A 22,624-nucleotide genomic window follows, 5' to 3' on the forward strand; every position below is an offset into this window, starting at 1 on the left:
CAAAATGGAAACGAATGAGAAGAATGCCTCTCTCAAGAATTTAGAGCAGCAAGCTTTTGGCAAGGCTAATCTGACAAGGATCCTCCAGCCTAATTTATACCCTGAGAAAAGCTTGTGTCCACAAGCATAAATTTAGCTGCAGTGTGCTCTGAGAAATAAAAAAAAATAATAATAGAGAGCCCATAAACAACCTGGGAAAGACTTGGGGAACAATGGACAACCATCAGGAGGAGAGCCCCAACAGCTGCAAAGCCCCAAGTCCCAACATGCACTTACAGACACATAAATTTGCACAATGTTCACAATTGCACACAGATTCCTTTTATTTTCTTCTTTCTTGCTCTCTCTTTTACACACGCACACACACACACACACACACTGCTCTCTACCACATACATTGCCTGACCACACCATCTGAAAGGGGCCAGCCAAGCAGATGTTCTGCTACTGCTCGCACAAAGAACACAAGTGAATGATGGAAGAAAAAACAGGGAAATAAAAGAGACAAACTTATCCTTATTTCTTTTAGTTGCACAGTAGATTTCTCACAGCAGAGATCCGAGTTGGGAGTGCTGTGAGAAAAGAAGTCTTGATTTATATTAACTTCTGTATCTTTCATCCAGTTCAGTAAATACTCTTATTTGTACTGCCTTCTCTTGTGTTGATGACTGAGGAAGAAATAAATAATTCCATAAACTACCCGGGTACATATTCTCAAAGAATCCTAGGACTAAGTGTAGCTCCTGGTGACATCACCTTAAGGAAAATCTTATATTCTCAAAGTTTCTTCTAATAGTACAGCAAATTAATTGAACATTTCAGCAAAGTCTTTCGCAAGGCCCTAATTTCACACATTAATCTGATATTCCTTACTGTGTTTAATTAAAAAAACAAAACTTTTAGCCACTGAAAAAATCAAGATGACCACCATTGTCATAAAGGAAAATTTATTTTTGCACTAAAATTTCAAATATTTTAGTGCAATAAAATATTTTATGGGTGTAATTACACATTATACCCATAAAAAAAAATCATATTTATTGATATTTTCCAGATCTTAAACTTATTTTTGTTGGTGAACAAGATGGACACCATGGTTGTACTGGATTTATGAATGTGTTTGGTGTCAAACTATTCATATTTATACATACCTTGAACCATAGAAGTCATATATATTCTCCTCAACTTGTTTTGTCTGGCAGCCATTTTTCAAAGTGGCCTTTATAGTTGTAGTGCAGAATATATGTTTACACTTAAATAAGCAGCTGATATTATTAGTAGTGGACACCGCCAATAAGTATCTTAGCGCTGCTAATGCTAAAACCCTGAACACATAAACAAAATTTGTTCAAGCTAATGGTAATCATGAAGAAACCCGTCGCTCACCCTTTAGAATGCCGCATATTATTACTTTAAAGTTGTACGAATCTGATGACTAAAGTCAAAAACATATGACGTGACAAAATTGTGAAAATGAGTAACATTTTATGCCAATAAAAGGCAGAAAAATGGCAGCCATTTGGAAAAGGGGGTTTGATAATGTGGCTAATGGGAAATATGAAAAGCATAGGACCTGAAGAGTAAGCATTCAAACTTTTCTGATGTTGAGGAGGACTTTTAGTGAGCGTCAGAGTGTCCTAAACAAGTAAAATTTGGAAAAGATAAATATTCTTTCTAAACTGGATAGAGCTGTACCAACAGCAATAAGCGCTCCTTTGTCCCGTTTGGTTTTTGCGTCCTTTACTTCCACATTTTATATTGGTCATTGTGCTTAACATTGTTGCAAGTTGTATCTCTACAAAGGATGTAAAGATATCTTCAGAATGTAATTCTGCACTGTGTAGTGTTTGGCATATTTTTCTCTGAATCTGTCCTCCTACACCTGACACCCCCACCGTCCCTCCTGCTTTCCCTTTCCCCTCTTTCAGACACAAAAACACAAAACACGACAGCCTGCAGGTTTTGACCTGTGAATAACTGCCCAGACAAGGTCTAGTCAGAAAGTCGGGGAGGCAGGGAAAGGATTCAGGGCCGACATGGCTCCTGCAGGCCAATAACAGATGCTTATCGTGTTTGACTGGGAGTGGAGCAGTGGGAGTGAAGGGCCCTGTCAATAGACTGCTTTGATTATAAATGCCCCTTAATCACAGGGTGTTTTCTCCCCCTGAAAAATGCGGAGAGGCTCAAGATGAAATCAGATTCAGTCCAAGTGTGCGTAGGTGTTTAAGTATACTATATGTGTGTCTTACAGGGAAGAGATTAGGTTGCGCATGTGCACTCATACACCCACTGCAGCTTCCCAGGAGTTCATCTTCTTGCACATTCCAACAAGAGGCAACAGCAAACAAACAGTTTAAGGTTCAAGTGAAACATGCTCCATTTTGTTCTCCACCTTCTTAGACGGTTGTACAGCCCTGGGTGGTGTAACAACAAAGCACAGACACACACTGTACACAAGTTAGGTCAGAGATGCAAGGTCAAGAAATGAGATGATTACTCAATATTTACTTCGGATAAAACTCCAGTTATCCGAGGCGTGCTGTGGTGGCGCAGGGGGTTAGTATGCCCCACGATTAGAGGCCTTAGTCCTTGACGCGGACGTCGCGGGTTCGACTTCCGGTCCCAACGACCCTTACCGCAATACACCAGACAAATACACCCCTCTTTCCTGTCTGCCTACTGTCGCAAAAATACGAGCCACTAGTGCTGCAAAACTCTTTGGAGAAAAAAGAAAGAAAAACAACAAAACTCCAGTGATCCATAACTAGAGCAGTCTGTCCTTCTGTGCTGTCGTTGTCGCTGAATGGGATGAAATATGTCCTTTGTGTGCGTAATAATGATGATGAAACAATAACTTGGCTAATTCCATGTGACAGACATAATCCTTATCATTTGGAAAAAGACTAAGAGTGGTATGTGGAATGGATAGTTAACCACCGTCCTCCTTATTGTTTCCTGCTGAGACAGACATTTTTCTCTTCTCTCAGCAGAGTGTAAGCACATATTTCCCCCTGAGATGGAGATTGTTCTCACTGCGGTTTACTGAAATGCATTAGCAGCTACAAGTGAAGGTGGTAATTTGAAGTCCTGACTCAACTGCTCCCACGCCAATTTTAATTCAAGATTCAGGGAGCGACACAAGAGAAGGTTCGGTGGAATAATGTCCCTCTGTTCTTCTGCTGACAGAATTATACTGACTGGGAGGCTTAAAATTTTTTAAACAGATTGTTACTGTAAAATAGCCATGTAATGCAAATGGGTGAAAAGACATTAGTAACATTTTCAACTCAACTACCCTTTGTTTCAATTAATCAGGTCTGCGGAGTAGATCTTTTTCCTCAATTCATTGCTTTTGCTGGTCAAAGGTCACTAATATCTTTGCAGACCCCACACATGCTGCACACAAGATTTCTGGACTTAAACGTTCAAGTCAGTTAACAAGCTCTTGCAGCTTATTTACCAGATTTTGCAGTTTATACTGTTTATAAAAATATATATAACTAGCTGTTGTACAAATTTGGATGGATGGATGGATGGATGGATGGATGGATGGATGGATGGATGGATGGATTGACAGACAGACAGATGTAAAGAGCAATGCCCCACATATGACAAATACTCCAGACAATAACTAGTGTGGTGTGATATTATGGGCTGGTAATTAGTCATGTAGCAAACGATTATTCTGGAACCTATTAATCATCCGCAGGTAAATGGCCTAAAATGACGTTTATTTTCTTTGAATAATCTGCGCTTCAAATTTCTGAACTTTGAACCAAGAAAATATTTCAAACATCCGAGCTGCAAACATGGAGAGAGGCGAGGCGCTAGAGAGGAGGGAAGACCGGAGAAAAGAAGTGTGTGCCGTGTGTGTATAGCACAGGAGAGAGAGAGGTGGTGCAGTTGAGCAAAGCGGAGTGCTGAGTGTTTCAGTGGGGCAGCAGAACGGAGGTGACAGCGGAGAATGGAGAGGAGCCCGTCCGCTCGGCGAGCTTTGACCGAGGAGAACCAGCTCGGTCCATCCCTTCTGGAGCCAGCCTGCTGAGAGACACCGGGAGGAATTAGCTGGAGGGGGGCAGTGGAAAGGAATGGCTTATCCTCTGCGGAGGACTTTACTAGCAAAACTACGGGGGAAGAAGTCCAAAAAAGGAGCGACGCTCAGCGGTGGATACGGATCTGCTGCTGCGGCTAATGGGGGCCGAGAAGGTAAAGAAAAAGTTTTCCCCGAGGAGCCTCGGCCGGTAGTTTTGATCACAGGGCTGGATTTCACGGCAGAGAGAATGAGCGCATACGAGAATTATGTAGAAGGACCGCTGGTGCAAACAGAGGGAGCCACAACAGTCCCAGAAAGTCGCGCAGCGGAGGTGGCTGGCTCACGTCCCCGGGAGCCGAGCAGCGGGGGCAGGGTTCACGGTAATGAGCGGCTCCTTGGTGCCCCACTTCAAAGAGACGCGCAGTTTGCTGGGGACGCGTTAGGAGGGGAGGACAGGAAACTCCGAGAGCCCAGATCTGCGGGGATCTCTCTCGAAGGACCACATGTGCAGATAAAACGCTTCGTTCCTGCGCCGAGGCAGTGCGGCTTCGGCGATTCGATCGGGTTCGGGGACAGCTCCGGTCAAGCGATACACCGAGCGCAGGGACGGGCGCAGACGGGGGTCGTTAGAGCTGCCGTGGCTTGGGTTGCAGATGGTGAGGGGGCAGAGACCAGGAGCCGGGGGTACTCCCGGCACATGGCAGGGACTGTAGTAGCAATTCACACAAACAACACCTGGAATTTTGACCGCCCCGCTCTGGAGGCATACACTCAAACTTGCGTGCATCCAAACTCTGAGGAAAATGTTTTAATCAGAAGCATTGAAAGTTATGAGCCTGACTGTGTCAGGTCCATTGGGGAGACCGCTGGATGCCCTCAGAGCCCAACAGTTTTCCCCACTGACTTACAGATTTGTGATCTCAAAATGCAAACTCTGTGCGCCACAGAGGGGTCACTGAGGTACCCCTTAGATAGTGATGATGACGATTACTATGATAATGAAATTCTGCCCTTTTATGAAGCAGTTAAACCAAAAACTGTTGCCAGAGTGGAGGTTTCAGAGATACAGGATAAAGGGCAGGGAGATGATGGTGATAGCGCCCAGGAAACAGACAGGCTCAGAACACAGCTGCAAGAGGCCTATTATCTTCTCATCAATGCTATGAATGATATCAGCTTGGATGTTCAGCAGATTAGTGGTGGCTTAGTTGAGCAGCAAGCCACCTCTTCCTGTAGTAGTCATTCAAGAGACAGCCTGTGCTCCAGGCTCTCTGTCAAAAACACTGACAGTGACTCCTGGTCCTCTGGAGGGAACCACAGTTCTCAGCAGCTTTCTGACACTGAATCACTCCTGCTCTGCCTTACTGGAAGCCTGGAGTCAAAGGCAAAGCTGATCAGTAAAAGCACATCCAGCTTGTCAGTGACCAAAAGACCCACATTAGTCCGGTCTGCCAGTGATGGAGTTATTAGGTATCAAGGCCTACCTTCATCTTTCACTCAGGCAGCCAAATGGGAAAGTGCAGAAGTTCTTCATGATAAAGAGTCTCTGGAGTTAAATAAACATGAAGAGGCTGAAGTCTCAAGAGCAGGTAAGCTATCTGAACAGGAGGTGCTTTGCAACGGCATCAGCAGTGACGAACTGCTGCAAAATGTCGGAGTTGAGGAGGAACATGGTGAACGGCTGAATGAGAGCGGCGGTTCGGTCAACAGCCTCACAGGTTCAACAGACAGCAACAGCGAAGCAGCAAGTCATCAGGGTCAGGAGGGCAAGCAAGAACAGGCCGAAATCCGGACACAGGTGGTCCAGTCGGTCAGCAAAGCCTACGGTGTTACTGTGAACAAGATGCAAGAGTGGATGCACAAGGGTCGTCTGCTGTCGTCTGAGATGAAGCAGCGCATTGAGGGTTCTTCTTTACCTCTTGGTGGAGGCCAGAGCCAGGATTGGTCCTCCATTCAGGCTAACCTCGGAGGCTGCAAACCAGGGGTCCAGGTTCGAGGGAGTAAATCAGTCAAGGCTAAGTCATCTACAGTCAAGTGTGCAAGACAGCAGCAGCAGCCAGGTAGGAAGGCTACACAGGGTGACCTCGTCTCCAGGGGATCCTCTACCTTTCTTCCTCCCATCTGATTGTTGTCATCCTCCTCCACTCATAGTAGACTCCGTCTGGTGGCGGTCCACCCTTCACTCCTCCACTTTTGGATGCAAAGCAAAGGGACGAGACACCTCAGACCTCTTGCTTTCCTTTGTAGGAGTTCTCTAACCGGTGGCGGGCTTCCTCCTTCACACTAATTTAGCAGCATTTTAACACTAAATTAATTGCACATGAGGTTGTAGGTCCAAATACTCATAGCATAGATCCAGTAACAACTAACTCACTCTTCTTTTAGATTGTTCCCAGTGGTGTTGGTGGTGGGGTTTTATATGTGTGTGTGTGTGTGTTTTATATGTATATATCTTATTTTAATGTTTGACTCTGAGGAAAAGGTAAAATAATTTTCTATTGCAGTTTTTATGAAAGACACAGAAACATCTGTATCAGGAAACCACAAGTGAGATCATTTGTCAGAAGATTTCTCTGTTTAACGTATTGCCACCAATTTTTCAGCTTTTCTTGACCAATTTGCAGTTAGAATCGGTACAGAACTTGGTATTTATTAGTTTCCATGAACCACGCAGTTCTTACTCTCATTTTTTCCTAATTTATTTTCTTCCACATTCTCTCTTCTCCTCGTCTCCGCTGAGCTTTTCCACAGCTGTGGCCAGAGGAATCCAAGGCGGGAGAGAAGCCACTGCAGTATTTTTCTGCTGCGCTCGTGGTGTGTGATTTGCTTGAGAGAAGAGGGGGTTGTGCTGTCATGTCGCTTTCCTCCCCAGTCATTTGCTCTTGACAGCCCAATGGTAGCTTGCATTTTAAAGAGACTTTGAGTTGAATTTTTGAAATGCCATTCCCGTTGTTTAACTAGTTAGAGCTGTGTCACCTAATTCCTCACCATGACTGAACAAAATGAAGGGTGATTAAGTATTTATTGAGGTCATTGCTTGGCTTATCTCGGGAAGCTCTTCGCACCGTAGAAAAAGCCTGAAGTTATTCAATACTCACTTAAAGCTCTTGTTTGAGTTGTTTGAAAATTTTCTTAGATTTCTTTGGATATCAAACTTTAGTGTAAAGTTTTTAGTAAGTCAAATGTCCTAGTTTGACTTCATATAATTTTGTTTATGCTCTAACTTTTCCAGTCATCACTGTTTTGAAACATATATAACTTTATGCATAATGTCTTTTGTGAACATAAGCCTGCCTACACACCTCTATACTTTATTTGTTCATGTGTGTATATGAAGTCAAAAGATTTATTTTGTTTTGGTTTGTCAGAGAAGGCATGCTGACAGGTGGGCATGATCCAGGTGTCCTGTTTTCACCTGGCATTAGGTCATGAGTCATGCATTTGGTAAATATCGTGTTAAGTCTCAAAAGAATTTGGCAGTGATGTTTCTATGCTAGTCTGTGACTGGAATATTTTGAAGATGTACAGACTTTCTTTCAAAAAGTATAAAGATGAAAACAGTATTAGTCCTGTATGCTGCCTTTACAGTAGTTTAACTTAATTTAAAAAGACATACACCTGTCTGGCTTTACAAAATGTAAAATAGAGTTAAAAGGGAGAGTAGATATAAAAAACTGAAACATGAAGCAGAATATATCTAAGTAGTAAATATCTACATAGCAAAAACTATATCTGTTAGAGCAAAAACTGGAAATGAAAATGGAAAAAAAAAAGATTTTATTTCGGATGCTAAAAACATTTGTATTGATATCTTAAAGTGCTACCATCTACATACAAGACCTCACTGAAAACAGAAGTTTTAGCATTTCATCTTTTTTATTATGTAAGCGGAACTTTAAATGTTTTGACCTGGTCTGTATTAGCAACTTCCCAAAATCTTTGCTGATTTCTTACCAAGTTGTATCTGCTTCAAAATATAAATTTTATGAAATGTAATGTTCTTATTTATAAGTTTCATTAGTTGAGGTCAATAAAGTTTGTTTGATTTACTAAATTCATTTTTTCCCCTCCAACCTCCCAGCTAATTTTACAACAAATTTATATAAGTAGCGCTAAGCTAGCTTAACTTGTGACTCTTTAGATTTATTACAAAGGCATACGATTAAAGTTAAAAACAATAAATTCTATCAAGAAAAAAACAAATATTTCCAAACCTTTTACCTAATCTTTTGAAACCAAGGCATTTATTATGTTTTTGCTTAATTTTCTAAGGCATTGATTAACTTCCTAAATCCGTCACTATTTGCTGGTCCTGGAGATTTAGACTTGGGCTCTGTGTGTAGGTGTTACAAACAGTGATTCTTCTGTTTATTGGGTACACCAGTTCAAACAATTGAACATAGCAAATCAGCAAGTCACATGACAACAGCTAAACAAATTTAGCCATCTGGATGTGATGAAAACAACTTTCTTAAATTTTAAGGCATGTAATTGAGCTTAACGTTGAGATTTTAAAACACAACTATTTATAAGGTTTATAGAAAATCATCCATAAATCAGCTTGTTGATTTCAGAAGTTCAAAGAGTGTTTGCAGACAAGATGGAGAACGAACCTAATAAATCACAAGGAGCTCAAATAACCCCACCTTACAACCACACTATGCAGAACTCCAAACTCACAATATGTAGAACCTTGAGACAGATGAGCTACAGCAGCAGAGGACTAGACCAGCTGCCGCCTCTGTAAACTAAAAACAGGAAATTGAGGCTTAAAACTGGACTTTCTACTGAAAAAAGCTTCATGGTTGGATGAGTCTCCATCTCCATGGCAACAATCAATGACCAGAATTAAGTGTAAACAACATGAAATCATAGATCAATCCTGCCTTGTAAAACTGGATCAGGCTAGTGGTAATGAAATCGTGAGTCTTCTTGAGTGTTGTTGCCGATCATGTTCATCAACATCGTACAGTCACGTATTTGGTTATATTATACGCACATGCCCTTATATAAATTTGTTGTGTTTTGAGAAAGTGTTTTCAGAAACACATGACACAACTGAGGGTGGTGGTACAAAGATTGTCTTGTCTTTTAGCATGCATAAGCCTTGACAGATTTATTGATGTTGCAGATATGAGCTGGGAGAATCTTGAGGCATCAGAGATCATACTAGGATGGTTTTATGAGATGTTTGAGTCATAATGGCGTCTGCTGCAAGGAATGGGGAGAGCACTACGGTAGTTTTTATTAGCTTTTAAGGGACTTCAGAGCTTCTTTTAAAAGGGCTGTTATTCTTTTTTCAGTTTTGTATTAATTTAGTCATCTTTGTGTCCTCGAACTTAAATTTTAACCAGAAAAATAAAACCTCTAAAAAGAAACACTGAGGGAAAAAAATGGCACTTCAGCCAACATATTGAGGACAGCACTGGCGGTACGTGTCAGTGGGATGCAAGTGTTGACATGTGATGTAACCCTGAGCGATCTTAGCTCTGTCCTTGTGTAAAAAGAAAAATCTACACTGACAATCCCCATTAGCATATGAATGAGTGTCAACAGGAATGCATGGCACCCAGCAAAAAGATTCGCTCTAAAGGGAGCTCACAAACCCCGTATACACAACAAAGTTGTGTCTGTAGGGAGGAGAAAATGAGCTGCTGTGTGTTTGCTCCTATAAAAGAGAAGCCTCTATGACGAAAAGGAAAATCAGGAAAGAAATTAAAAGCCTATGGGAAAGTGGATCAAGTGCTTTGTAAAAGATCCAGTCACTCATAAGGTTTAGAGATGAATGTAAGTGGGTTTTACTCTGTGGCTCAAACAGCACAGATCTGCTTCGGCACTTCCAGATTTTTCCTTGGTAACTTTGCAAACCATAACACTCCTCCCCATCTGTGCACCACCTCTTTCTTTCTTCCTTTCTCTCTTTCTTATAGTCTGGTCAAAAAGACACAATCCTGTATTATTGGCTTTGGCCATCTGTTACCTTCAGGTCAGGGGTCCGTCAGTTCTCTTTGCAGTGATCACAAGAGAATTTAGGCTACAAAGAAGCTGACAGGGGCCTTGGCAGTTTTCAATTTAAATGAAAGTTTTAATACTACAATTTCCCTAAGTATTTTTGTTGGACCGGTTTTGTGGTTGCAGGTCATTCATTTTTTGTCATAAGGTGACCTTTTCTTCCTTGTCCTAAAACTGTCGTCCATCTTCTAAATAGAGAATGTATGTATTTTATTTTTGCATCATGAATCTTCTTAGATGTTTAATTTTGAATAATGAAATGCCTTTTAGAGGGACTTAAACCTGTTTCCTGCCTTAACTTGGAGGATGAAATCTTACATTTACAACATTTTCCTTGAAAGCTTCTTAACCAACTAACAAAAATAGTTTTCATCTCATCTTTGTTAATCATAATTATTCTTTTTTATTATTTCACTTTGTCCTTATATTCCCTCTTAGAACATCTTAGTTTATTTCAGTGTTCTTATAAACTCTTCAATCATATAACCACAATATATCTTGATGTTTCTTAGGATGAAATCCCTAAATTCTTAGCAATCCTTTGTCTGTTTTTATCAGGCTAAATAATAGACTGAGAGGTGAATGAGGCTTATAAATTGTCTAACATCTGACAGCAGTTAAAAGAGGCCAAAACTTTTACAAATTGGGTCCAACTTGTCCGGCTGGTTGTTTGTTTTGGAAGCTGCTGCTGCTGTAAAGGAGTGTGATGGTGAAAGGAGACGGCAGCAAAGATTTAAATCTCCAGCCGTGGTCTGGAATGCCGTTCGAGTCGGAACATGCTTCCTTTTCTGGTTATGAAAGACCCCTTGAAGAAGACAGCTTGTTGACAAACGTGCCGTGTGTAGTCTCGGCATCAGGGTCAGTAGTTTTGGAGAGGTTTCGGTTCTAATTGGTCCTTTTTTTTTCAAATAAAAATATTACGTTTTGTAGAATTAAATTAAAAGTGACTTGATTCTATATTTAAGGTTGCTTTTTAGCTTTGTTTGTTGTTTATGGGTCTTTGTACATCCTGAAACCAAAACGTCTTTAAATTCTAGCTTTTCTGATAAGGAATTGAGTTTATTGTTGCAAATGATCCATTTTAGGTAAAAAGTATTAAAGCTTTTAGCGTATTTTTCCTTACAAAGCAAAGTTAATGGTGCACCATTGTACAATCCCCTGTTTTCTGCTACAGTATGTTCTAACCTTATGAATTTTCAATAAAAATTGAAAGGCTACCTGAAACGCAGCCAGACTGGAGCAGATAAAATCATAGCATCACAGATGAGTGCAGCCTGGCAGTTCAAGCCCACACAGTCACGCATGGAACTCAGCAAACCGGCAGAAATCAAATCCTGGCTTCTCCTTTTACAAAAACTCTAATATTACTCAACTGCAGATCCTCAAAAATCTCTAATCGAGACTTTGCGAACACACAGTAGAAATGTGATTCTGAATGCAAGTCCTCTGTAAATGAAGCAAAAAGAAGGTTCTGCTTGTGTCTGACATCAAATGAAAAACAAGAAATGTTGTTGTTACTCGTTCAAGATTAGGATTTTACTGTGCAAACAAAGCTGATTCAGAAATCAAATTAACTGGAATGTTTACAACAAGGTGGAGCGCAAGAGAGTTTAATCCCCAACTTAGATTAGTCCATTCCCACATAATGTTCTAGCTGTAGCTCAGGAAAGATTAACCCCTTCTTTTGTTGCGTTGTAATAAATTTCAGTGTGTATGTTTATGGGACAAAAGTTGCTTTATAAAGCTGTAGATCTGTAGCTGTAGAATACTGCTAGGCCTGTAGACTCTAGGCAAGGCATGGCAAGTTTATTGGTGCTGCAGCATTCAGAAAGAAGGCAAAGTGTTTTACAAGGAAATAAAGAAAAAATCCCATTACACAATAAATATAATACGAGAATAATAGTAAAATTTGAATATAAAAGAAAGAAATGCTAGAAACAAATACATAGCTCAGACACAGATGATGTTACAATTTAGGTCTGTAATCACGTAGGAGTAACAACTCATTGGTATTATGGACACAAGGACTTGGTGACTGTAACAAACTGTGGTTATGTGATCACACAGAAACATAAAGGTGCGTTGTAGGAAATGTAAAACTCCATAACTGGAGCTAGACTAACTATGTAGATATTGAATTCTGCTTGCCTGAGAATAGAGCCTGGAGGAACTCCCACACACGGTTGTTGTTTGTTCGGAGTTATAACTGCCAAATAACAGATAACTGATCTGCCAAATACATTTTAACCAAGCTTTCCAGTGTATTGATCAGCATGTTATGATCAGCTGTGTTAAATGCAGCACAGAGACCCGCTCACATGAATACAGATATTTTTTACAGTTTATCATCTTTTTTTCTTTTTTACTTTTTAGACATTCTATCTATCCACAAGCTCACTTCTGACATACCTGAGAACTCACTCTTTCTCACTCTTCATTGGCACTATTACAACTATATTTTATGCTAGATCTTCTGCATAGAATGTAAAATTTTCTAAAAGAAAGTAAAAATATCCCCAGGTTTCTAATTTGCTCGGCTACTCAGGCATGCGTGAAAAAATAATTTTCTGGAGAAGTTGGCTTTAGAGCATGTTGGAGGGGCTTGAAGGAGAGCTGGAGGGGATCAAAACAGTATTTTATATGAGCCTGCTCTACAAGTTAGAGCAGGACGCTAGCCTCCTTCTGCACTGTGCTTTACTTGTCACACTCTTTTGCATAGTTGTGTGTTTTTATTTTTTCTGTGCTTACATCTGTCATAAATTCTTGCATCTTCTTAGTATCCGATTGGAAATCTCCTCCTTGCGGGAACCGTTTACTCCAGTCCCTCGAAACATTAAGTGCTAATGCAGGTCACATCCGTATTGCCGGAATGTGTTTTTGTTTGTTTACTTTTTTAACAGGTTTCTGCTGTCTTCACTTTTTACCAGTCTCCTCCTCCTACTTCTTTCTGAAACGTTGGCTGTTTCTTGCATACTTTTTTCAGATCTGCTACAACAGATCCGTGCAAAGTCCCTCAATTTCCTCTAGGAAGTGTGAGTTCACAGATTCCCAAAGTTAACCCTGAATAGGGTAGTTTCTGGACATAATGCTGGAGGGCATTGAGGGACATGATGATAGTCCATCTATCCCTGAATCCCTGAAAGAAGAGAGAAAAAAAATAGGAAAGAAATATTTAAACCACCTAGCATTACTAAATATTTTCACACTTGTGGTTTGTTGATGTAAATGTTTTCTTCAGCCTGTTGTGACTTGAACAGTTTGAGATGAAACATTGCCTTCTCTAATTCAGTTCACATCAGTAATTACTGAAATTATACTAATCAAGAAGATGATTAGTTCTTTTATTTAGTCCAGGAAATACTTTTTTTCATTTTATTTTCTGGCCTGCTGCAGTGACGGTCTGCCTTTGTGTTCTCCACTTTCTCAGCTTTCATTGAGAATTTCCAAACCCCGTGTGCTAATGTCAGAGAGGCCAGCAGACTGACCAATGAGCCTTCATCATGGAGCCCGCAGCTCACCACCACCATTACAGTGTCCAAAAAACGCAACTGGCTGCAGCAGAGCTCCCAGCCAAAGAGTCACTGCACCAAGGAGGAGCTGCAAGGCATGCTGGGAGCTGAGGAGGGCAGTCAGCTTCCTCCTGCTCCCAGCCCTTCGCCAGAATTTGTGAGATCCACAGGTGGAGCGCCGCCACGGCCAGTACGCCCAGTACGCCCACAGATCCCTCAGGTTAGATCCTCCACAGATGTATGAGATTAAGATGACTGTGTTAGCTTAGCATTGGTGAAAAAGCAGAAACAGCTATGATAGGGTGAGTCTTTTTACCATGTTACAACTAGGGGTGCCCTTATGCTATTTTTTCACTTCTAATACGATACCGATATTTACCTAATACCATGTCAGTATGCATCATTCATTCTTTTATTTTATATTTTGTGGTGTGGAATGTTAGAAAGGTGATGCATTACTAAAACAAAGAGCAGCAGTCAACAACAACAGGCATGAGAACATGCTAATCTCCAACAATTTTAGATGTAGGTTGATAAAATCTGATCCTCATCTATTGGCTGATATCGGATCGATTTCCGATATTAGTATCAGATAGGCCTGTAGACTCTAGGCAAGCATTGCAAGTTTATTTGTGCTGTGGCATTCAGAAAGAAGGCAAACTAGAGGAACACCTCTAGTTTTATTCTGATTTTATATGATAGATATGAAAAAATGTGAAGGAAAATAACACATGGTTGTCAAGAAATTTTTTACAAATAGTAATGATAAAGAGAAAAGTGTGGGTTCCATTTAGAGTAAATTTAGCCCCATTCACACCGAATTAGAAAGAAAAGCAGAATCACAAAGATTAAGGAACACAGCAGACAAGTCAGCGTTAAAGTTAAGCGTAACGCAGGGTAAGACTTTAAAACAATAGTTGGAAACTCTATCTATTTGTCTTTGTTTTCAGGTGGTTGTTGGTCAGTGTAAGGTGTCTCCTCATCCTCGGAGCGTGGACCCATCAGAAGAGAACGACGCAGATGACGAGGGGGAGATTTGGTACAACCCAATCCCAGAGGACGATGAACCAGAGACGGCCCGTCGGCCCTGCATACGGCTGGTCGTCCCACCGCAGGGCGAAGCGCAGAGGCGACCTGGCAGGGGAGCGGACGTGGCTCAGGGCGGCTGGACCGCTGAGAGTTCCAGCGGGCCGGAGGCGGTCATGGAAGGTCCCGGTAGTGGTTCTGGAGATTTGAGTTCAGGGAATGCTGCACATTCCACGGAGGCGCTACATCTGCACAGACAGATGCTCGCGTGCAAACCTCCAGAGGAGGGGGGGTCCTCCTCCAGCAGACCAACAGGTAAACCCCCCCCAAAAAGACTCTTTATTGCTTCTTTCTTTGTGCAGACTTAGTCATTCATGCTTTTTCATTTATTTTATTGAGATAGTGCTTGGGGCCAATTACTTTTTGTCTCCATCAATCATTCAGCAGATTCTTGCGGTTTGCACTGATTATAGCCAAAGCTGACAAGGATCCTAATCAAGGATTTTGTTTTTGCTCTACATAGTCAGAGCTAAAAATATAACATATTTAATGTTTAACTGTACATTTTAAAGACAACTTTCATGTAAGTTTAAATCTTTTAAGTTAAGACAGCCTTTTCATTGTTTTTGCTTAAAATGTAAAGCTCATCAGATATTACATAAAGAGACAAACTGTCTCATTCTTATGTTCTTTTTTATCAGAGCAGACTGGAGTCAAACCCCGTTTAATCATATCCTGCCATATCAGTGTCCCTCATTAGTTCAGCTCAGACAGACATTAGACAGAAGGAATTCAACATTGACATTCCTCAGACGAATGATATCCTCTTACTTAAGACTGAGTTCATACAATGATCTGTGATCTTTGGAGTTTTTTTGTTCATATGCAGGGACAGATTCTTGACCCCAAGAGTTTCAGAATAACCCCAGACATGAATCATTGCACTTCTCTTTCACTTTCTTTCCCTCCTCTTTTGTCGGCCACCCGTTAGCGACGACAGGATGATGACAGCCAGCACACGGCTTCCCATCTTCCACTGTCCTTTTCTTTCTTTTTTTTTTTTCCTGACTTCCGACTTTTTGTTCTTTGTGATGTGGCAACATGGTAGTTTGAACTATTTGGCTCATCTTCATCTGAGCCTTTAATTATAACGCTTCTCTGTGGCACGCAACAGCCATTACAGTTGTACGAACACAAAAGCAGTGTGAATAGTCTGGCTCCCAGAGAAAGTTTGAAGGCTTGAAATGAACACGCTGACAGCTTTCCTCCACAAAGAACCAAAACCACAATAACCAAGACCCAAAACTTTTTGAAACTATATATCTTCTATATTCTTCTGTGTCATGATAATTTTGCACCAACTAGCTTTAACAGCAGCGATAATTAGCAGCTGATAAACTCATTTAGCCTGTGATTGTGTAGCATCCAGCTAACTCCTGGTGCTCATATAACATTATGCATGGTTAAAAAAAAAAAAGACAGTCTGTCCTGCAGGACTTTCCTTGTGGGATTAGAATTAATCCAGTCCCAAATGAGACTCAGTGTACGGGTCCAGGAACGGCTCTAATCATACTGCACAGTCTGCCACACTAATCATTCAGCACAGAGCTAATTAAAAGCTATACCTTAGCACACCTTTTATAGAACTGTGTTTCTTTTTGTGGTCTAATTGAAAATTTCAGCCATCAGGTTGGACAATATTGAATATTAAAGAAGCTTGTTTAATTAAACTGTACTCTTACCCCTTGAACTTCTTCACTTTTTGTCACATAACAGCCACATATTTTAAAGTTTTTCTTCTGATTTTACGTGATATGAACCAACATAAAGTAGTAGTTGTTTTCAGAATTTTCCAAATGTTTTACAAAGAAGTAAGTGAAGTTAAGTGAAAAGTAAGTGCACTTTTATTCATCCCCTTATAGAACAGTTTCTACGTCAACTTCAGTTGCAGGTTATTTGGGAAATGTTTTTACCAGCTTTGCACAGGCAGAATTAACAATTCTACCTCCATTTATTTTCTGTTAAAAAGGCCCAAGGTTTGACACATGTTGCCAGTTATATTTAGGATTGGACTTAGTTAAACTAACACATGGACATTCTTTGATGTAAACCATTTTTTGTAGCTCTGGCTGTGTAATTAAAGTTTTTTGTAAAGTTTTTTTCTCTGAACAGCTTGTATTTAACTCCATCTAAGTTTGAGAATGCCCCAGTTCCATCCAAAGAAAAGCATCGCCTCAGCATGATGCGGCCACTACCTTGTTTCTCCATAGGAATAGTGTGTTTGAGGGGATGTATAGTGGGCCAAATGATCAATTTTAGGTTCATCTGATCAGAGTTTCTTCCCACTTGTGTTTACTTTCTTCCTTACGGCTTTCTTTGAACAATAACCTTTTTCTTGTCAATCTTTTCTTGTTATAAATACCAGATCTGTGGAGTGCAAACTAAAGCTTTCCTTCAGAAGGAAAGCTTCTGAATCTTTCCCTGAGCCTGAGCTGTGCATCTTCTCCAGATTTAGTGCTCCTCTGATCATTACTTTTTTTGTAGATATTTCTGTAGGCTCTAGACGAGTAGCCCTGACATGAGTTTTATATAAGTCTTTTACTTTACTACCATTCAGAAACATGTGCTAAGTTTATGCCTCTAGTAAATATTTGTGTTTTCCTGCAGCCAGGTCTGTGATGTTGTGGTTTTACTTGTTGCTGTGAAAATGAGAACAGCGCGTAGCAGTGTTTTCTTTTTTCCCCCCGTTTTTCCCGCCTCTCCGGAACTGCCTGCTGCATGTTGACTTTGCAGTCGATTCCAGCGGGTTTGGTGACGCCATCCCTCAGTTTATTCCAACAGAAACGGAGCTGCGTCCCCTGCTTTGTGTCATCAACCATCATAGAGGCTTTTTAGTGTGGTGTGGATACAGTGGGTTTGCTTTGCCTTGCTGTGTGCCTTCGTCTTCAGTTATAAACAGCCTTGACCTTCAGAGTTTACTGTGGGCATTGTGGTTGCTGTTAACAGAGTTTGTATTGACTGCAGAGGGACACTCCTCCTCTTAAACTGGTGGGGGGGTTGTGGTTTCAGGGCAGCAGCCGGCAATGAGCTGTCAGCCTTTCATCTCTTGGTTAAAGAATCAGAAGCTGGAAATCTGGAAAAAATATAATAATAATAATAATAATAATAATTTGAACTGTTTGTCTCCCTCTGTTCTAGCAAGCAAGAGTTGTTATGTAGCTATTTAATACTAAAAAAGATTCTAATTTGTTGAAGAAAGAAAATCATTGCACCTTAGACTTCATGCAAGTAGGTATAATATTTTCAGATAAAAAACTGTTTTTAACTGCTCGTCATTCATTTACACACACAACATTTAGTATGATAAAATTTTCTTCAAGAAACTAAACCTTCAAGTCTATGGTTGCTGATTACTTTTAGTAATACTTTAAATAGCTGGGTTTTTAGGGGTTGAACAGTTTATTTCATCCTGAGGTCCTCAAAATATTATAAGTTCCAAGGGAGGTTTGGTTAATTAAGTCTGCCAAAGCATGTTTCTCCTCCTCAACAGTTAGAAGTGTCAAAGCATTATGGCTTGTGTCGGCTTCAGTCCACTGGGATTTATTTTTTAGCTCCAGTTTTACCTGTCAGTCTTGTTCCTTTTCCTGTCTTTTCAAATAAGGCCACCCTGACCAAACTTCAGACAGAGTCCCAGTTTGTTCTCCAGTCCTGGCAGAAGAGAGTTGGTTGTCTAGCGAACGAGTGACCAGTGTCCTCTCTGTTCACCTCCCTCTGAATACACAGCAGATGCTGCTCTTAGGGAAATAAAACATCAAACAACAAACCCCCCACAGACAGGATGGCTTGCATGGAGTCAGCAGACACATCATTTGGTTCCAACATACTTATTTAAACTAACTTACCCTATAAGTCTTTAGTTTCTTACTAACATCTACGGATACATAGGCATGGTTTGACATATGAGCCTTTTGATTAAACATGGTCAACTATTGCTGCAATGTCTTAAAGCTTTCATAATGTGATATTGTAGGAAATGTTTCCCTCTTTGCAGACCAGTAGCACATAAATATTAAAGGTTTGCTCATCACAATATCTATCCTTACCGACATATATAGGAATCAAGGCTTTTGACGTTTGCAAGACCCATTGAATTCCTGTGATTATAACCCATGTTTTGAACTTCCTGTTTCTTGTTTAACATAAAAATGAGCTCATGAAGGAGCCACTTTCATCTGGCAGACCAGAAAATTGACAGGCCTCTTACTTATTGAGCATGAATAGCAATGTCTGCTGAATTAATGAAGTAGTATAAATGTAGATGACTCTGTCCGGTTGGCTGCTTCCTTTTCCCTCGCCGGATACACTACAGACTCCTTGTGTGCTGCCTACTGAGTGACTTTTTGTGCAGCTGAACGCTTTATTTGTATGGACGATAATGATTGATGGACTTTGGGGGTGGTGAACTCACTGGTGTGTTTCCAATCTGTTGTTCTCTTTGGAGCCTGTTTAAGGGAATCTGACTTGGCCAGCACTCAAAACTGGATCAGAGCTATTTCTGGACTTGTTTTGGTCTCATTGGCTGCAGAGTTCCAGACTTGGCCTTGGTTGATAGCGTTATAGACAGAGAGTACAAACCTCACAGTTCAAACCCTGAAGCTAATGTTGGCTGATGGTTGCAACGTTTGGGTCTGGACGAAGTCAGCAGCCTTTAGCAGCAACATTGTGTGAACAGCCCTTGAAAACCAGAGCAGATTCCTCAACGCACATCAGAAGTGAAGTTCAGGTCACATAGTTTTCTCTGGAAGATTTTTGATTTCTCTTTTGATAGGTAAAAATAATCATCAGGTCAAAATGAGGCATATTCTCTCCAAATAAAGAGTTCCAATGACATCCTTTGCCCAATTAATCTAAAAAAAACCCACACACATCCAAATACTAAAAATTAGATAAAGTTGTTTCATTGATCTATCACATTCAATAAATGTAACATTTCTACATAAAACTAATTATTTTGAGGTATTCTATTTAACAAGGCGTTATTAACTGATGACACTTTATTGCCAGAATGCTTTCAGAGATAGAAAAATTAGCTTTTGTCCGGAACCAAGTGATTGGCCCTGACTTGTGACTGTCAAGTCAAAATCTGAAAACCACCATATTTTTCCAGAATCTGGGCTGGGAATCGAACCCAGGACCTTCTTGCTGCAAGACAACAGTGTTATTGATATTTTAAATATTTAAATAAATATTTCCTGAAACGTTTCTGATAAACAGAGCTTTTCTTTTCACACCAGTATTGAGTTCTTCATTTTTGTCCTTTTCTAAGTGTCTTGTAAAAATCTTTGCATGCAGCTTTAATCACTTAGCGAGCCTCTCAGAGTGACTACCATGACACTAAATGCTAATCTCTTCAGGATGTGATTCATTTAAAGTGGTGTATAAAGTGGATATGGATTTATTGTTCCCTTATCGTTGTTGTTTCTTTCCCAAGAGGAGATGTTGATTAATTGACATAATCTTCAGTTTGTCATTATATTGCAAATGTTTATAACCTTGTAAGTTTTCTCACTTTGCTGAGCAGAATTAGCACCCACTCACTTTGTTGATTTACAGCAGGGGCGAAATTGGCACAGTAGTATAAGAAAGTTGAGTCATATACTGCAAGTATCACTTTGGCAAGGTTCTAACAAGCCGCAATGCGTGCTTGGTTATTTAGGCAGGGCTTTTGATAACTACTGTAGTGCGACATGCCGACTTCTGCAGCCAATAAAAATCCATCCAGAACCAAAATATCCAGAGCTGAGTGAAGAGGAGGCAGCTCAGCTCACGGTGGTGTCCCAGTCACCGAGAGAAGAAACTACAGCGCCAGCATGTCATTCACACTTTTATTTACACTTGCCATGTTTGTCAGCACACACCCTGGCCTGTTTTGTTTTTACGTTTCGCACACTTTTGGCTGATAAGCTTGTACAAAAACAGGCATGCAAGTGGATACAGGTGGGCAGTCAGGAGCAGCAGATTGTTGTCCTCCCTCAAGGCTTATCAAAGTTTGCTCAGGCTCATTTTGCTCATTTTTTCTTTCTCACACACATGCTTAATCAAATGACAGCTGAGATTATATGACTGTCTTGCCGTGGGCTGCAGCAGCAATTTGTTTTGTGATGGAATAACACAAAAACAAATGATTAGTTTGTAACTTTGGTGCACGCCTTCACTCTGCACCTGTTTAATGCTAGTGCGGTGAAAAATCCGGGTCATAAATTCCTGGCCTTTGTTAAAGGCTGTCGGATGCCGGGTGCCTGAGGGGGCAGCGGGGTCAAGGGGCCGTGTGTGTGCTCTTTTTTTATAAATGCGCTCTCTCTTTGTCTTACAGTAATGTAGGGACTGGAGTGCTTGGTAAATGTTGGGGGTGGGCACAGTTACACGGCTTAGGTGACACCCAGCGGAATGTGGACCTTTTGACCTTTTGACCTCGGAACATGGCCCTGGAGGGTTGAGTGTCAAACCATCGCCCGTGAACCTCAGCTTGTAGGTGTCACATTACTCTGCTGGCTGCTGCCACAAGTCCAAAGGCTACAAAGCACCCAGCCTGTGGGCGTGTGTGTGTGTTCGTGTGTGTAGAGTCAAAACTATTAGCAATGCATTCATCATTGGACTCACCTTAAATCAGTAAATCCAAGTCAAAAGAACAGAGGGAGTGAGAATGAGCTGTGATGATAGAGTAGCTTCTTTCTGGGAGTTCCTCTGGGTGCTGCCGTTGGAAATGCTTTAAACCAGCATCACAATACTAAAAATAAACTTGTGTGGAGTGTTCTTGTCAACCTGGTAATTCTCATGTCCAGTTTGTTTAATCTTTGACTCACCAGTCACACATCCAAGTCAAACAAGCTGAAAACCAGGTGATTCTGGTTAACAGTGAGTTTCTGTTTACTCCTCAAAACATTTTTATTGAATTAAAAAAAATTACAATTATCAACAGCACATATCATACATAGCCTACAAGTTGGTAAAAGGTTTATTTCTATATCTATATACTACAAAGTTTGTACTCTTCCCTCAGTAAATTGTAGAATCTTCTAATTCTAATTTAGTATTTTTCAATAAGATTAAAACAGTCCTCGCTATTTTATGAGCTACTGTAATAATTATCTACAATTTCCTAAAATTCTTTTTTGTAGAAAGTACCTAAAATAGCTGCTTGTGTGCAAATTATGTTTCTTGAGATCTTTTGTTGGTCACTTTAAAGTGCTTTAAATGTGAGTGAGCTTTGTCTGATTTTAGTACTCTCTCTCCTACAACCCTTGTTTTAGCCTTGACTGTAGTTCTTTGTGTACTGCACCCTTTGCCAGATGTTGTTAGGTAAATTTGCTCCTCCAAGGTCCTCCGCCCATATCCTCCATTTTCAGAGCCCCTCTGTCTGGATTACAGGCAGGGCGCTGTGACAGGCAGACACCACTCCACCCGTCTAAAAGGGGGCTTGATGAGGAATCTGAAAGAAAAGCCGTGTTTGTACGTTTACCAGCCAGCTTGCCAGCCTTGCAGTCGACCCTCCAGACCTCTGAGTGCCTGGACAAGGGGCGCCTTTGTCCCTGATCTGCAGGGCTACACCCTGACCCACTAGTGCTCCCCATCTTACCCTCTCTACATCCTGTTGCACCTCAGTCTTTTCACTCTCCAGGCCTGCACCCTAGAATAGCACAGCAGGTCTCCTCTGAAACTGGAGCTGGTGAAGTTGGCAGGGCCTGGCTCGCTTTCTACTTTCTCTCTCTCTGTGTTCTTTCGCCCTCTCAGAAAATCTGAACAAACTAGGAATAATCATACTGAAATGTATTCCTACTTTCAGTCCACAATAACTAAGAAGGATATTTTGTAAAATTAAAACATTTCTGCTCAGGTTGGACATCTCATCCACAAATGAACTGAGGTTTGGTGAGAAAAACATAAATGTTAAGACGGGTGGATTTGGATAGCCTGCAGATAATTAAAACAAATATTTAGACTCCCACTTTGCACATGCCCACAATAATTTTCTGATTTAGAACTA

The 22,624-nt window shown here is 40.7% G+C and overlaps 1 protein-coding gene across 1 annotated transcript in view; it reads left to right on the plus strand.

Moving 5' to 3' along the window:
• The first annotated feature begins 4,088 nt into the window (after positions 1-4,088).
• syde2 (synapse defective 1, Rho GTPase, homolog 2 (C. elegans)) overlaps positions 4,089-22,624 on the plus strand; it is a 44,491-nt gene continuing 25,955 nt past the window's right edge. The window contains exons 1-3 of the mRNA XM_044130000.1: positions 4,089-6,093; positions 13,473-13,774; positions 14,505-14,895. Coding sequence (XP_043985935.1) covers positions 4,089-6,093; positions 13,473-13,774; positions 14,505-14,895 — 2,698 coding nt within the window. The remainder of the gene's footprint in view (positions 6,094-13,472; positions 13,775-14,504; positions 14,896-22,624) is intronic.

This window comes from Gambusia affinis, linkage group LG10, assembly GCF_019740435.1.
Source record: "Gambusia affinis linkage group LG10, SWU_Gaff_1.0, whole genome shotgun sequence".
In the NCBI taxonomy this organism is placed as follows: Eukaryota; Metazoa; Chordata; class Actinopteri; order Cyprinodontiformes; family Poeciliidae; genus Gambusia; species Gambusia affinis.